This window comes from Macaca thibetana, chromosome 20 (assembly GCF_024542745.1).
Source record: "Macaca thibetana thibetana isolate TM-01 chromosome 20, ASM2454274v1, whole genome shotgun sequence".
NCBI classification, from domain to species: Eukaryota; Metazoa; Chordata; class Mammalia; order Primates; family Cercopithecidae; genus Macaca; species Macaca thibetana.
In genome coordinates, this window is record NC_065597.1 from 48,930,747 (window position 1) to 48,947,585 (window position 16,839).

The 16,839-nt window shown below is 49.9% G+C and overlaps 2 protein-coding genes across 3 annotated transcripts in view; one reads left to right on the plus strand and one right to left on the minus strand.

Moving 5' to 3' along the window:
• Positions 1–16,839, minus strand: part of TUFM (Tu translation elongation factor, mitochondrial) — a 250,029-nt gene that overhangs the window by 110,263 nt on the left and 122,927 nt on the right. The window lies entirely within an intron of this gene.
• On the plus strand, positions 1,450–15,334 carry NFATC2IP (nuclear factor of activated T cells 2 interacting protein). Of its 2 annotated transcripts, XM_050773961.1 has the most exons (8): positions 1,450–1,905; positions 2,623–2,695; positions 5,032–5,149; positions 6,446–6,526; positions 6,619–6,805; positions 9,275–9,419; positions 9,549–9,658; positions 14,369–15,334. In XM_050773961.1, the coding sequence occupies exons 1-8, from the start codon at positions 1,519–1,521 to the stop codon at positions 14,525–14,527; spliced, it is 1,260 nt and encodes a 419-aa protein (XP_050629918.1). In that variant the 5' UTR covers positions 1,450–1,518; the 3' UTR covers positions 14,528–15,334. The 2 variants fall into 2 exon arrangements, with proteins under 2 accessions (XP_050629918.1, XP_050629919.1); XM_050773962.1 differs by lacking the exons at positions 9,275–9,419; positions 9,549–9,658 and having other exon boundaries at positions 1,489–1,905.

Below are 16,839 nucleotides of genomic sequence, written 5' to 3' on the forward strand. Positions count from 1 at the left end.
TAATTATTATTATTTTTTGTAGAGACAGGGTCTTGCTATATTGCCCAGGCTGGCCTCGAACCCTAGACCTCTAGTGATCCTCCCACCTCAGGCTCCCAGTGCTGGGATTACAGGCATAAGCCACCGTGCCTGGGCTGGTTTTATTATTGAATAAGCATAATTTTTCTTTCTTTTTTGACATGGAGTTTCACTCTTGTTGCCCAGGCTGGAGTGCAATGGCACGATCTCAGCTCACTGGAACTTCCGCCTCCTGGGTTCAAGTGATCCTCCTGCCTCAGACTCCCGAGTAGCTGGGATTACAGGTGCCAACCACAATGCCTGGCTAATTTTTTGTATTTTTAGTAGAGAAGGGGTTTCACTGTGTTAGCCAGGATGGTCTCGATCTCCTGACCTCGTGATCTGCCCACCTCAGCCTTCCAAAGTGCTGGGATTACAGGCGTGAGCCACCGCGCCTGGCCTTATTTTTTTTTTTAATTTTTTTTTTTTAGTTTTTGCGACAGAGTCTGGCTCTGTCACCAAGGCTGGAGAGCAGTGGCTCGATCTCAGGTCACTGACACCTCCACCTCCCGGGTTCAAGCGATCCTCCTGTCTCAGCCTCCCAAGTAGCTGGGAATACAGGAGCACACCACCATGCCCAGCTAATTTTTTTTTTTTTTTTTTTTTTTTTTTTTTTGCATTTTAGTAGAAATGGGGTTTCACCATGTTGGCCAGGCTGGTCTCGAACTCCTGACTTCAGGTGATCCGCCCGCCTCGGCCTCCCAAAGTGCTGGGATTACAGGCGTGAGCCACCGCGCCCGGCCAGCCTTATTATTTCTTTAAAGCATTTTTGAGACAGGGTCTGGCTCTGTCACCCAGGCTGGGGTGCAGTGGTGCGATCTCCGCCTCCCGGGCTCCAGCGAAACTCCCACCTCAGCCTCCTGAGTAGTTGGGACCAGAGAGGGGTGCCACCACGCCGGGTAATTTTTGCATTCTTAGTAGAGACGCGGTTTCGCCACATTGGCCAGGCTGGTCTCAAACTCCTGAGCTCAATCAATCTGCCCGCCTCAGCCTCTCAAAGTACCGGGATTACAGGCGTGAGGCACCGCGCCTGGTTAAATCCGCGGTTTCCACAAGGAATTCCAGGCCGGTCTTCCTCCTCCCGGAAACCTTACCACTCGAGGACTACATTTCCCAGGATGCCCTGCCCCTAACCAAGCCGGAAGATGGGTGTCTTAGATGGGCGGGTCCGGGAGAGGCTAGGCTGTGGAGAGGAGGCCCAGCCAATGGGTGAGGCCGACTGAATCGAAACCTATGGTGATTGCTCCGAGGTGATTGGAATCTTTGGCGCCTTGGTTTCAGAGGTGGGAGCATGATGAGCGGGTACAGAGACCAATGAAAAGGCGGAAAGGCGGATCCCGCGCGTGTGGGCGTGAAGAGGTGCTGACGAGCAGGCTGTTTGTCCAATGCAAGGCGAAAGTCGCTGAAGGGGGCAGGGCGAGGCGAGAGGAGGCGGGCGTGTGTTGTGGAGGAACGTGTGCTATGGCGGAGCCTGTGGGGAAGCGGGGCCGCTTGTCCCGAGGTAGCGGTGCGGGCCGAGGGGGTCGGGGCGGCTGGGGCGGTCGGGGCCGGCGTCCTCGGGCCCAGCGGTCTCCATCCCGGGGCACTCTGGACGTCGTGTCTGTGGACTTGGTCAGCGACAGCGATGAGGAAATTGTGGAGGTCACCAGTGCTCGCTGTGCCGCCGACGAGGTTGAGGTTGCACCCTCGGAGCCCCCGGGGCCGGTCGCGTCCCGGGATGACAGCGACAGTGACAGCGAAGGGGCGGACGCGCGGCCCGCAGGACCCCCGCGGGAGCCGGTCAGGCGGCGGCGGCGGCTGGTGCTGGATCCCGGGGAGGCGCCGCTGGTTCCGGTGTACTCGGGGAAGGTGCGTCCGGTCCCGGGGAGGGGACAGGCGGAAGGGCCAGGGGCTTGGCCTCCGGGGAGGGTAGGGCTGTAGGGGTGTTGAGGCTGGGGTTCTGGGGCTGGTCCTGGGGGGCTAGGGTGTTGGAGGCAGGGAGAGGCAGGGCTCCGGGACTTTCTGCAGACCGGGGTGGTGAAGGAGGGTGGGATGCGTTGGAAGTTTAGGATTTCTAGGAGCTAGAGTCTTGGGGGCACAAGGAGGCTGAAGAACTGGGGTTCTTGAGGGTTTGGAGAGGGACTGGGAGGACCTGGGGCCGTTGGATTTCGAGGTTGGGGCCCGTGGCAAATGAAGCCAGGGAGCTGGGGTATTGGGGGTTGGAGTCCATGCGGGTTCAGAGAGGACTGGGCAGCTCCAGGAGGCTGGGGTCCCCCGATGGTCGCGTGAGCTAGGGGGCTGAGAATCCCTAAGAGTCTGGGGTAGAGGGGCGACTAGTAACCTAGTTAAAAAGGACAAGGAAACACACATCTTCAGGGTGTCCTAGGCAGATGGAGGAAAGGGTGAAGGGTACTTCCATTCTGAATCCTGGGGAAGCTGGATTCCTAGGTTGCCAGGAGAGGGCCAAGGTGTCCACGATCTTAGGGAGGATTTGGGAGCTGGGTGTTAGGGAAGAATCACCCCCAGTTTTTTCCTTCTGTAAGGGGAGGACTTGGGTCTGACCCCTCTCCCTCCTTGTCTTTGCAGGTTAAAAGTAGCCTTTGCCTTATCCCAGATGACCTATCCCTCCTGAAACTCTACCCTCCAGGGGATGAGGAAGGTAAGGGAGGGCGTCCAGGGAGAGGCATGCAGCGCTGGCTTCTCTTAGGAGACTTCCTGTGGTTTATATTCCTGCAGTCAGTTGTCTCCTGAGGCTCAAGGGAAGGGTGTGGGAGAGGGGATTCCTGCATCCCAGCCACAGGAGCTGGATTGTTAACAAGCATAGAATGTATTAATGTATACATTTCTGGTGCCACCTAAAGAGATGCTGATTCCGTAGTCCTGGGCGGCGCAGGAGGCAGTGAGGTGTTGAGAATCTGTGACACCTTGTTACATCTATAGCAAGTTCCTTGGGAACACTGGAGCCAGCAGAGTGTTCTCTCAATCTTATCAGGGATGCCCTGTCTTTGTCCTCCCCCAGTGATGCATTTTTTGCAAACTCAAGGGCAGGGAATAGGAATGAAGTCTAAGAAGGAAATAATCCAGTGGGCAAATGGAGACCTTGGACCAAGACTCTTGTGCCATGAGGGAGTATGGTGGGGTGATTAAAAGCAGATAGGAGCCATCTGGCCTGTGTTTGAATCTCAGTTCTTGCTCTCTTTTTTTTTTTTTTTTTTTTTTTTTTTTTGAGACAGTTTCGCTCTTGTTGCCCAAGCTGGAGTGCAATGGCGCGATCTCTGCTTCCTGGGTTCAAGCAATTCTCCTGCCCCAGCCTTCCCAGTAGCTGGGATTACAGGCGCGCACCACCACGCCTGGCTAATTTTTTGTATTTTTTAGTAGAGATGGAGTTTCACCATGTTGGCCTGGCTGGTCTTGAACTCCTGACCTTAGGTGATCCGCCCAGCTTGGCCTCCCAAAGTGCTGAGATTACAGGCGTGAGCCACTGTGCCCAGCCTCAGCTCTATCTCTTAATAGCTGTGTGATCTTAGGCAAGTTTCTGTTTTCTTTTTTTTTTTGAGACAGTCTCACTTTGTCACCCAGGCTGGAGTGTAGTGGCGCGATCTCAGCTCTCTGCAACCTCCATCTCCCAGGGTCAAGCCATTCTCCTGCCTCAGCCTCCTGAGTAGCAGGGATTACAGGTGCCCACCACCATGTCTGGCTAATTTTTGTATTTTTAGTATAGATGGGGTTTCATCATGTTGGCCAGGCTGATCTCGAACTCCTGACCTTAGGTGATCTGTCCGCCTTGGCCTCCCAAAGTGCTGGGATTATAGGCGTGAGCCACCATGCCCGGCCTGGGCAAGTTTCTTAATTTCTCAATGCTTCAATTTCCTCATTATGAAAGTGGGGATAATAGCAGACCCCATTTTGGTGCAGATTTTGGTGAGAATTAACGAAAGGGAATATAGGGAGAGCTGCCTCTTGGCTAGATATATGCTTTAGGACAGTACCTAGGACATAGAAGTGCTATGCAAAAGGTACCCCTATGATACTCAAAACGTGGGCCCAGCTTGCTAGAAATGCAGAATCAGCTGGGCGCAGTGGCTCAAAGTGCTGTAATCCCAGCACTTTGGGAGGCTGAGATGGGAGGATTGCTAGAGCCCAGGAGTTCGAGACCAGCCTGCGCAATATGATGAGACCCTGTTTCTACAGAAAAATAAAAAACCAGGCATGGTGATGTGTACTTGTAGTCCTAGCTACTCAGGAGGCTGAGGTGGGAGAATCACCTGAGCTCAGGAAGTCGAAGCTGCAGTGAGCCATGATCATGCCACTGCACTCCAACCTGGGTGACACAGTAAGACCCGGTCTCAAAAAAAAAAAAGAAAAAAAGAAATGTAGAATCACAGGCCTCTCGCAGCTGCTATATTTAGTTAGGACAGGATTTCAGGACTTCAGCATTACTGGCATTTTTTGGACTGGAAAATTCTTTGGTGTTAGAAGCTGTCCTGTACATTGTAGAAAGTTTAGCGGCATCCTGACTTCCATCCCTGGGAAGTATTATACCTCAGCCCCCTCGCCCTCCACATTTTGATAACCAATATTGTCTCTAGACATTGCTACATGTCCCCTCAGAGGCAAAATTTTCCCTGGTTGAGAGCCACTGATCTAGGGTTTCTTATCATTTTTTAATTTTCACAGTATTTATTTTCGTGGTTTGTGATGATCTTTTATTGACAGTGGGCAAATAGAAATTTCTGTATTATAGAAAATAATACCTGGTTTCCTTTCATGAGAAATTTAAGTTAATTTTAAGTTAATATCAGCTATCTTTATACTAAATAGCAGTCTCATCCCCTGCCCCCTTTCCCAGTATTATCGTGTGGCCCTGTGTGTTCCAGGGGCTCTGTGGTCTCCTCCTTTCCTGGGATCTTCTTGAAGCCTCTAACTTGTTTCTTCTTGGCCTTCGGTGGCCTCCCTTGGATAACCTCCTTCTACCTTCTCTTCCTTTGCCCCCAGAGGTGGAGCTGGCAGATTCGAGTGGTCTCTACCATGAGGGCTCGCCATCACCAGGCTCTCCCTGGAAGACAAAGCTGAGGACTAAGGATAAAGAAGAGAAGAAAAAGACAGAGATTCTGTGAGTGAGGCCAGGGCCCTTGGGCCTTGGGAGCAGGAAGTGAGTTGGAGGGGTAAGCGAAGGCTTACCCTTGGGTGGCTCCTGAAAGGGTAAGAAGAAGGGATAGAAGGACTGTTGAGGTTCATGTGGGGAATGAAGTGCTTGGGAAAAGAGGTGGCTTACCCCGGGAGGTGACAGTGAACCCTTCAGGACCACCCTTGGGAGTGAATTCTGAGACCCTAGTAATGCGAGCTTAAGGTGTGGTTCCAATCCGGCTTCCCTGTCCTCTCCATGCTTCTCTTTCTTCATCTGTAAAACCCCGTTTTACAGCCTGGGAAGCAGAGAGAGACCCTGTCTCTATAAAAAGTAAAATAAAAATTAGCCTGGTGTGGTGGCATACTCCTGTAATCCCAGCTGCTCAGGAGGCTGAGGTGGGAAGATCACTTGATCCCAGGAGTTGGAGGCTGCAGTGAGCCATGATCGTGCCACTATACTCCAGCCTGGGTGACAGAGTGAGACCCTGTCTCTAAAAAGGAAACAAACAGACAGACAAAAAAACCCCCCAAACCTGGGAATAATAGTGGCACTTGTGTCAATGAATTGCTAAGTCAATCAAGAGTTAACACTTGACTGGACACAATGGCTCTTGCCTGTAATCCCAGCACTTTGGGAGGCCAAGGGGAGTGAATCACTTGAGCCCAGGAGTTCAAGACCAGCCTGGGCAACACTGGACATATAGTAAGTACTTGCCGTCTGTCAGATATTATTGGACATTTTCCTGGGAAGTGACAATCTCAAAAGTGAGGCATTTTCTTCCCTAATATTCAGGCCATATAAATATAAAAATGATGCCTCAGGCTTTCCCTCTCCCCTACCCCTGCCTTCCAGTGAAATGGGGTTATTGGAAGCTGCTCCCTCTTTATTTTTTAAATGTATTTTTACATTTTTAGAGATAGAGCCTCACTCCATTGCCCAGGCTGGAGTGCAGTGGTGTGATCATAGCTTATTGCAGCCTCAAATTCCTGGGTTCAAGTGACCCTCCCACCTCAGCCTCCTGAGTAGCTGGGACTACAGCTGTGTTCCACTATGCCTGGCTAATTATGTAGAAATAGGGTCTCCCCATCTTGCCTAGCCTGGTCTTGGACCCCTGGGCTCGAGTGATTCTCCTGGCTCAGCCTCCCAAAGTGCTGGGATTACAGGTGTGATCTATTGTGTCCGATTGTGCTTCCTCTTGATTGTTCAACAATCTGGTTTTTAGGGATTTGTGGGGCCAGACTCCCTCCATTGCCTCCGTCCTACCGTCTCTTGCTTCTACAGGGATCTGGACAACTCTCCTCTGTCCCCACCTTCACCAAGGACCAAAAGCAGAAAGCATACTCGGGCACTCAAGAAATTAAGGTGCCAAGTGCAGGGGCTCTGGCTGGGATGGAAGAGGGCAATCCGGGAGGGTGGCTGACTCCAGTTGACCCAGAGTCCTGTCTGCACTGCAGTGAGGTGAACAAGCGCCTCCAGGATCTCCGTTCCTGCCTGAGCCCCAAGCCACCTCAGGGCCAAGAGCAGCAGGGCCAAGAGGACGAAGTGGTCTTGGTGGAAGGGCCCACCCTCCCAGAGACCCCCCGACTCTTCCCGCTCAAAATCCGTTGCCGGGCTGACCTGGTCAGATTGCCCCTCAGAATGGTGAGTGCCTGAGGCCCATGGGAGAAGGACCCAGGAGCTGCTTCTGGAGAGATGGTGGTATCCAGCAGGGGTGTCCTGGCAGAAGGGACTGTCATCCTTTTCCCATCCTGCTCTCTGGAGCTGCCCATCATTCTTTTCAGTCTGTCCTGCTTTCACACTTTCTCTTTCCTCCGTCTGCATTTTCCCAATGCTCCCCTCTCTTTCTGGCAAACTTTCTACCCATTCTTCAAGGCTCCTCATAAGCATCCTGTGTTTTTTTTTTTTTTTTTCCTTCAAAAAGTGGTCTCACTGTGTCCAGGCTGGTTCCAAAATTGTCCCTCATTGACCTCCCAAAGTGCTGGGATTCCAGGTGTGAAGCATCCTGTCAGTTCTCAGAAGCTTTTTTTGGGAGTCTCTCTTACCTTCCTCCCTAGTAACCTGGGCTTCCCTCTTGGACTTACTCTCACTGCCCTGGACACAGCAGATGTCACTCAGTAACCCTGAGCTCCCCCAGCTTCCTGGCAAAGCCTGATACTTTTGTAAGGATAAACCTGTTTCAACACCAGGAATGATAACAGGCGTTACCATTACTGATGCACTGTGCATCAGTCAAGCAACTAAGGCAGAGGTTGCAGACTGGCAGCCCATGGCTTTTTCAACCATATGTCTGCTTTCTTTGCCCTGTAGACTTATTTTATTTTATTACTTTTTATTATTTTTATTTTTTGAGACAGAGTCTCACTCTTGTTGCCTAGGCTGGAGTGCAGTGGCACAATCTTGGCTCACTGAAAACTTCACCTCCCAGGTTCAAGCGATTCTCCCACCTCAGCCTCCCAAGTAGCTGGGACTACAGGTGCCCCCACCATGCCCGACTAATTTTTGTATTTTTAGTAGAGGCAGGGCTTCACCATATTGGCCAGGCTGGTCTGGAACTCCTGATCTCAAGTGATCCCCTGAGTCGGCCTCCCAAAGTGTTGGGATTAGAGGCATAAGCCACTGTGCCTAGCCTATTTTATTTTTTAAACATAGAGATGGGGGCCAGGTATGGTGGCTCACTCCTGTAATCCCAGCACTTTGGAAGGCCAAGGTGAGAGGATCACTTAGAGGCCAGGAGTTCAAGACCAGCCTGGGCAAAATAGTGAGACCTTGTCTCTACTAAAAATAAAAAAATTAACCAGGCATGGTGGTGCAGACCTGTAGTCCCAGCAACTTGGGAGGCTGATGCAGGAGGATCTTCTGAGTCCAGGAGTTGGAGGCTACAGTGAGCTGTGATTGTGCCACTGCACTGCAGCCTGGGTGACAGAGCAAGACCCTGTCTCTAAAAAAAAAAAAAAAATGGAGGTAGGATCTTGCTTTGTTGCTCAGGCTGATCTTGAACTCCTGACCCCAAGCAAGCCTCCCGCCTCGGCCTCTCAAAATGCCGAGATTATAGGTGTGAGCCACCATGCCTGACCAAGTGCTTTAAAAATATACAAGTTTGTTGTCACCTTTTTGATGGGTGATTTCATACAAAGGTCCAGATTTCTGGCTGGGTGCGGTGCCTCACGCCTGTAATCCCAGCACTTTTGGGAGGCCAAGGCAGGCAGATCACCTGAGGTCAGGAGTTTGAGACCAGCCTGGCCAACGTGATGAAACCCCATCTTTACTAAAAATACAAAAATTAGCTGGGCGTGGTGGTGGGTGCGTGTAATTTCAGCAACTCGGAGGCTGAGGCAGGAGAATCACTGGAACCCAGGGGGAGGAGGTTTCAGTGAGCCAAGATTGCGCCACTACCCTCCAGCCTGGGTGAAAGAGCGAGACTCTGCCTCAGATTTCACTTGAGATCAGGAGTTCAAGACCAGCCTGGCCAATATGGTGAAGCCCGTCTCTACTAAAATTATACAAAGAAAGGAAAAAAAAAAAAGGTCCAGATTTCTGGCTTCTCTTAAAAAACAGGAAGATGCGGCCAGGTGTGGTGGCTTACACCTGTAATCCCTGTACTTTGGGAGGCCGAGGCAGGTTGATCACCTGAATTCAAGAGTTCGAGACCAGCCTGGCAGGAGAATCACTTGAACCCGGGAGGCGGAGGTTGCAGTGAGCCGAGATTGCGCCACTACACTCCAACCTGGTTAACAAGAGTGAAACTCCCTCTTAAAAAAAAAGAAAAAAATAAGACGATGTCACACTGGCCCACGTTCCCACGCAGTGCCAATCAACTGGAGCTGTGTAACAGCCAGCCTATCTAGGTGGCATGTGAGTTCCAGTTTGCTACAATCCCCATCGCCCCTTTCTTTGTCCTAACCCATGGCTGCTATATTTCTTTGTGTTACTTGCCTGTACCCCTTGCTGACACGATTTTATTCTATACCTTACTAGGTAAATATGATGAAACTCACAGCTGAGGAGCTTAGCAAGTAGCTAAGGCCAGAGCTTGTGTTTGGGTGGTGTGGGGGGCGGGTGTGTGGATTTCAAGGCAGGAAGACCTCTTTTGCTTCTTGTCCCCATCCCTAGTCGGAGCCCCTGCAGAGTGTGGTGGACCACATGGCCACCCACCTTGGGGTGTCCCCAAGCAGGATCCTTTTGCTTTTTGGAGAGACAGAGCTATCACCTACTGCCACTCCCAGGACCCTAAAGCTCGGAGTGGCTGACATCATTGGTGAGAGGAAGGCAGGGAGGTGGGGCCTTGAGGCATTTGCCAGGGGAAGGGGATACAGGGAGAGGTTCAGCACGGGCCCTGCTTCCAAGTCCCCATTTAGCCCTGGCTTCCTGATTCTGCCTCCCACAGACTGTGTGGTACTGGCAAGTTCTCCAGAGGCCACAGAGACATCCCGACAGCTCCAGCTCCGGGTGCAGGGGAAGGAGAAACACCAGACACTGGAAGTCTCACTGTCTCGAGTGAGTGGGAGAGATGGCTCTCCACGCCCTTCACCCTGTCCTCTGCTGCCTCTCGTCTCTCTTGTCAGTTAATGGAGGATGGATTCCCCTAATCTTGACTTGCAGGAGACACTGCCCTCTATGTTCTTGGGTTCCCAGCCATCCTAGGTAGTGGGAAAACCCATCGTTCAGCTTCCCTCCTCGCTACTGCTGGTACCGTCTGCCCTAGTCTGGGTGCCCCCTCAGTCTCCTGACTCCTTCTGATTAAAACAGAAAGGACCCTTGGACGGTAATCAGTAAAACCCATCAAAATAACAATGAAGGCCACATGGCTACGTGCCAGTCCCTGTGCTGAGGATAATTTCCTCACGTTCAGGATCTTATTTAATTTCACAACAATCTGATGTGGGAAAGCACTGTTATCCTCATTTGGCAATAAGAAGACTGAGTTCTAGAGAGGTGGAATAAGCAACTTGGTGCAGTCACTTTTTTTTTTTTTTTTTGGAAAGTCTCAGTCTGTTGCCCAGGCTGGAGTCTGGCACGATCTTGGCTCACTGCAACCTCCGCCTTCCGAGTTTCAAGTGATTCTCCTGCCTCAGCCTCCCGAGTAGCTGGGATTACAGATGCACATGCTGGGCTAATTTTTGTATTTTTAGTACAGATGGGGTTTCACCATGTTGGCCAGGCTGGTCTCGAGCTCCTGACCTCAAGTGATCCACCCGCCTTGGCCTCCCAAAGTGTTGGGATTACAGGTGTGAGCCACCACGCCTGGCCTGCTGCATTCATTTCTTAAGTCTACTGTAATAAAATACACAAACTGGGTGGCTTAAAACAATAGAAACCTATTCCCTTACACTTCTGGAGGCTAGAAGTCTGAATTGAAGGTGTTGGCAGGGCCTGGTTCCATCTGAGAATCTGGGTGGAAACCTTCCTTACCTGTTTCTAGCTTCTGCTGGTGGCCAGAGTTCCTTGGCTTGCAGCTGTGTCACTCCAGTCTCTCCCTCTGTGATCACATGGTGTTCTCCGTGTGTCTCTGTGTTCATTTCTCTTCTTGGAAAGACATAGGTCATGTTGGGCTAGCCCCACCCTAACCAAGCACAACCTCATCTCAACTTGATTATATCTGCAAAGTCCCTACTTTCAAATAAGGTTACATTCATATTTACTAGGGGTTAGGACCGCAAAGTACCTTTTCAGGGGAATACAGTTCAATCCTTAACGCACTGTTCTCTAGCCCCCATCAAATTCATGGCCTTCCCATCTGCAAAATATATATATCCCATTCCAGTATCCCTGCAAGTCTTAACTCATCCCAGCATCAACTCTTAAGCCCGAAATCTCATTTAAATATAATCAATTCAAGAAGTCCTAATTTTATTTTCTAAATCATTAAATCAGTTTTGGATGAGACTTGGTATGGTCCATTCTAGGACAAAATTCCTCTCTCTCTGTGGACCCATGAAATCTAGAAAATAAGTTATTCACTTCTAAAATACAGTAATGGGACAGACATAGGATACACATTCCCATTTTAAAAGGGAGAAATTGGGCCAGGTGCGGTGGCTCACACCTGTAATCCCAACTCCTGTAGTCCTAGCTCCCCAGGTGGCTGTGGCAGGAGGATTGCTTGAACCTGGGAGATTGAGGTTGTAGTGAGCCATGATTGCGCCACCTTTATCGGAAAGTTTTATTCCAGTTACCAATAACATATTCCTCATTTCCTCCAGAGACCTCACCAGAAACACCTTTAATATTCATACTTCTAGCAGCCTTCTGTTCATAACAATATATGCATCCTCTTAAGATGATAGGAGCTTTCTCTGCACCTCTCCTCTTTGTGAGTCTGCAGGGACATTCCCTTTAATGTCCATATTTCTACCAGCAGTTTCTTCAAGGCAGTCTAGGTTTTTTCTAACATGCATCTCAGAATTCTTCCAGCTTCAGCCAGGCGGGTGCGTCACATCTGTAATCCTAACACTTTGAGAGGCCAACATGGACAGATTGCTTGAGCTCAGGAGTTCAAGACCAGCCTGGGCAACATAGTGAAACCCTGCCTCTACAAAAAATACAAAAATTAGCCCAGCATGCTGGCGCATACCTATAGTTCCAGCTACCCAGGAGGCTGAGGTGTGAGGATCGCTTGTGCCTAGGAGATTGAGGCTGCAGTGAGCCAAGACTGGGCCACTGCACTCCAGCCTGGGAGACAGAGCAAGACCCTAGCTCAAAAAAAAAAAAAAAAAAAAAAAAAAAAATTATTCCAGCCTTGATCCAATTCTAAATCCACTGTTACATTTAACTATTTATTCCAGCAGCACCCCACTTTTGTATTTTGGCTGTTGTAACAAAGTTCCACAAATTGGGTGGCTTAAAACAACGCAAATTTATTCTCTCATTGTTCTGGAGGGTAGAAGTCTGAAATCAAGGTGTTAGCTGAGCCAGGGTCTCTGAAGATATGGGGGAAAAAAACAAACTCAGGATTTTTTTCTTTTTTTTTTTTTTAAAGGTATGTGTGCACCTGTAGTCCCAGCTACTCAGGAGACTGAGGCAGAAGAATCCCTTGAACCCGGGAGGCGGAGGTTGCAATGTGCCAAGATCAAGCCACTGCACTCCAGCCTGGGCGACAAAACTAGACTTTGTCTCAACAACAAAAAAAGAGAGAGCGCCAGGGTCTTGCTCTGTTGCCTGGGCTGGAGTACAGTGGTGTGATCTTGGCTTACCACAGCCTCAAACTCCTGGGCTCAAGTGATCCTTCCACCTCAGCCTCCTGAGTAGCTGGGACTACAGGTGTGTGCCACTACCTTTGGTTAATTTTTTAATTTTTTTGTGTAGATGGGGTCTCACTGTGTTGCCTAGGCTGGACTCAAACTCCTGGGCTCGGCCCAGCATGGTGGGTCACGCCTGTAATCCCAGCACTTTGGGAGGCCGAGTCGGGTGGATCATGAGGTCAGGAGATCGAGACCATCCTGGCTAACATGGTGAAACCCTTTCTCTACTGAAAATACAAAAAATTAGCCGGGTGTGATGGCAGGCGCCTGTAGTCCCAGCTACTCGGGAGGCTGAGGCAGGAGAATGGCATGAACCCGGGAAGCGGAGCTTGCAGTGAGCCGAAATAGAGCCACTGCACTCCAGCCTGGACAACAAAGCGAGACTCCGTCTCAAAAAAAAAAAAAGAATAAAAAAAAACTTCTGGGCTCAACCGATCCTCCCACCTCGGCCTCCCAAAGTGTTGGGATTACAGGCATGAGCCACCGTACCTGGTCCCCTCCTTGGGTTTAATTTGCTAGAGCAGCTTACAGAACTCAGGGAGACACTTGCATTTACTGGTTTATTATAAAGGATGTTAACAAAGGATACAGATGAAGAGATGTGTAGGGCACAGCATGGGAAAAGGGTGCAGAGCTTCCATACCTTCCCTGGGCATCATTCTCCAGGAATCATCACATGTTCAACTATTGGGAAGTCCTCCAAACCCTGTCCTCTGGATTTTTATGGAAGCTTTGTTATATAGGCATGACTGATTAAACCATGGACTATTGGTGGTAGCTCAACCTTCACTCTCTCCCTCCTTCTTGGAGGTTAGGGGGTGGGAAAAAAGTCCCAACTCTCTTATCCTACCTTGGTCTTTCTAGTGACCATCACCGTTCCTGAAGCTCTTTAGGGGCTGCCAGCCACCAGTCAACTAATTAGCATGCAAAAAGATACTTAACTCTTTCCCAGGGATTTTAGGAATTTTATACCAGGAAACATACAAAGACCAAATATATATTTGACAACATCACACAGTCCCTCGTGGTCTCTCTGTGGAACCTGCCCTGTCTCCTGGCTTCTGCCAGTGGCCCGCAGTCCTTGGTGTTCTTGCTCTGTCATCATGCGTGCTCTCCCCTCGTGTCTGTTTCTGTGTCTGTTTTGTGAGCATACCAGTCCTAGGCTGGGCGCAGGGGCTCACGCCTGTCATCCAGCACTTTGGGAGGCCAAAGTGGGTAGATCATCTGAACTCAGGAAGTTTGAGACCAGCCTGGGCAACACAGAGAAACTGTCTCTACCAAAAATACAAAAACTTAACTGGGTGTGGTGGCCTGTGCCTATAGTCACAGCTACTCAGGAGGCTGAGGCGGGAGAATTGCTTGAACCCAGGAGGCAGAGGTTGCAGTGAGCTGTCTACCAGTCCCACAGCGTTAGCACTCATTCTAATCCAGTACAATCTCAACTTGATTGCATCTGCAAAGGCCCCATCTCCAAATCAGATCACATTCACACTTAACCAGGGGTTAAGACCACAAGGTGTCTTCTCTGGGGGACATAACCTGTAACATTTTTTTAAGGTCACACATCTAATAGGTGCGAGAGCCTGGACTCCAGCTTGGCTCATCCTTACTCTAGAATCTGGGCTCTCTTAGTCATTAGTACACACTTCTGTTTCATAGGGGAGGAGGCCGAGGCTGGGAGGACTTGCCTGACTCAGAGCCTACACCCCTAAGCCTTGGGCTTGTGGCCCCCGCCCTCTACCTGAGCAACTTGGAGCCCAGAGGGATGACAGGATTTGTCCCAGCTCCCAGAGAGGAGCCCGGCTGGGCTGGCTTCTTTGTCCTCTCTCCTTTCCCCACATGGGGCCCTGACTTTATTGTTTCTGCCCCTTCCCCTGTCCTCCGTGTCCCAAGTTCCCTGTCTGTCCCTACAGGATCCCCACCCCCTTTCATGTTCTGATGTCCATTTTCATTTCTTTCCATCCAGGATTCCCCTCTAAAGACCCTCATGTCCCACTATGAGGAGGCCATGGGACTGTCGGGACGGAAGCTCTCCTTCTTCTTTGATGGGACAAAGCTTTCAGGCAGGGAGCTGCCAGCTGACCTGGGCATGGAATCTGGGGACCTCATTGAGGTCTGGGGCTGACACCCCACTCCCTGTTTGATGGCCCAGCCTGGACTTGGGGAGAATGACTCCCCGTTTTTTGCCCCATAAGGGCTAGCAGAAGCTGAGGTAGAACTTATCTTTAAGCTGCAGCAAAATCAAGGAGTGACTTTTGTCCCCTCCTGTTGACCCTGGTTTAGAGCCGTTAACCACTTGGTGAGTTGTGTGGGTGTTGTTGCCCTGGATGGCCTGTGGCTCGGTCCACAAGTCATGCTGAGTTCTGCAGCCTCTGTGACATGGAGATGTCCCCTCACCCCTCCCCTTTCACCATCATCCTCTTTTCCTCATGGAAATGTCTGCTCTATGAAACTATGCACATATTGAAAGTGAACTGAAACAAATGAGGGTTGGGTGGGAGCTTCCAGGCCTGGGACTTACACCATGCCTAGCCTAGCAGAGGCCTTAGTCCCATTTGGGGCTTGGGAGTGACATTTACTTGAGGCTTATACACTGGTGTGGTTGCCTGGTTTGCAGGAAATGACCAAGCTCACACCTGCTGGCTGAAGTGTAAGCAGACAACTGGGGTACTCTTTTGAAGGATGAAGGTGGTGGATTCTCAGCCCTGGGGGTCTTCCTCACCCGAGGACCCTTCAGAGCCACCCTTTCTAGTTTATGTTTCCTGGTGCACACATTTAAGGCATAACAGCACATTCATCCCTTTGGTTTGGGATCTCAGGAATACAGTCCCATGCAAAGATTCTCTGGTTTTACGGCTTTTTTCCCTTTCTTTACACCATCCTCTCCCATAAGCACCCACATGTCTTTGAATATGAATGTATTTGTAAAATACCACGTTTCATGTGTGAATATATGCTTTTACTGTACATAGTGCTATTGTGCAATACGTCTTACGCCGTTTTCATTCAATGTGTGCTAAGATCTAGCCCCATTGCCTCTTCTAGAAATGCAGTATTGCTTTGACCTGCCACGTGGCACTCCACAATGTCAATTGCCACTTACACACATTGCCTCAAGTGGGGGACACCTGGGTGCCTCTGACCCCTCGGCACTGGATACACGCCACGATAAACATCCTTTCGTGTGTTCCCTTCTGTGCTTGTGTGGCATGTGTACCCAGCGTGGGCTTACAGGTCACAGAGGTCAGTTTCTCTATGGGTTTCCAGATTTTCTTTAGAATGGTGACTGACCCCCATACTTAAGGCCGCCCTTTTCTCCTTATCCTTGCCAGCACTTGTATTGCCAGACTACCTAATTTTTGCCAGTCTGATAGGTAGATAGGGGTGCTGTGCTTTAATATACATTCATCTGATCAGCATTCATTTGGGGAATTTTTTCATTTAGCCTTTCTGGTTTCCTTTCCTGTGCATTGCCCATTTTCTCATGGAGTTTCTTACCTTTTTTGGTTTATCCTCAGGAGTTGCTTGTACAATCCTGGGCAATTGCAAATAATTCCAAGAATGCACATTTGGGCTGGGTATGGAGGTTCACCAGTAATCTCAACACTTTGGGAGGCTGAAGCGGAAAGATTGCTTCAGCCCAGGAGTTCGAGACCAGCCTAGGCAACATAGCGAGACTTCGTTTCTACAAAAAAAATTAAAAAGGGGGCTTTGGGAGGCCGAGGCGGGTAGATCACGAGGTCAGGAGATTGAGACCATCCTGGCCAACAAAATTAGCTGGTCATGGTGGCACATACCTGTAGTCCTAGCTACTCTGGAGGCTGAGGCAGGGGAATCGCTTAAATTCTGGAGGTGGAGATTGCAGTGAGCCAAGGTTCTACCACTGCACTCCAGCCTGGCGACAGAGCAAGGCTCCGTCTCAAAAAAAAAAAAAAAAAAAAAATTTAAAGGGGAAAAAATTGAAATTTTCTTTGTATCTAGGGGTATCCTTCACTGAACAGAAATTCTTAATTTTGGCTAGGCATGATGGCTCACGTCTGTAATCCCAGCACTTTTGGTGGCCGAGGTGGGTGGATCACTTGGGGCCAGGAGTTCAAGACCACCCTGACCAACTTGGTGAAATCCCATCTCTACTAAAAATACAAAAATTAGCTGGGCGTGGTGGTGCATGCTTGTAATCCCAGCTACTCGGGAGGCAGAGGCAGGAGAATCACTTGAACCCGGGAGGTGGAGGTTGCAATGAGCCGAGACAGCGCCACTGCTCTTCAGCCTGAGTGACAGAGAGAGACTCTATCTCAAAAAAAAAAAAAGAAAATTTTAATTTTAGTGTAGACAGTATTATGAACTATCTTGTTCTGCAGTTGGTTGCTTTTTAATTGCTTATTTGATAGAGTTGTTAAGATATTTTACATTTTCTCCTGTTAGCTGTTTAGCTTT

What these genes read in the sequence shown, in the direction of transcription:
- NFATC2IP (XM_050773961.1), top strand. Translation starts at nt 1,519, where the DNA reads ATGGCGGAGCCTGTGGGGAAGCGGGGCCGCTTGTCCCGAGGTAGCGGT. An exon ending in CGGGCACTCAAGAAATTAAG is followed by an intron (nt 6,527 to 6,618) that starts GTGCCAAGTGCA and finishes TCTGCACTGCAG; the next exon opens with TGAGGTGAACAAGCGCCTCC. An exon ending in TGGAAGTCTCACTGTCTCGA is followed by an intron (nt 9,659 to 14,368) that starts GTGAGTGGGAGA and finishes CTTTCCATCCAG; the next exon opens with GATTCCCCTCTAAAGACCCT.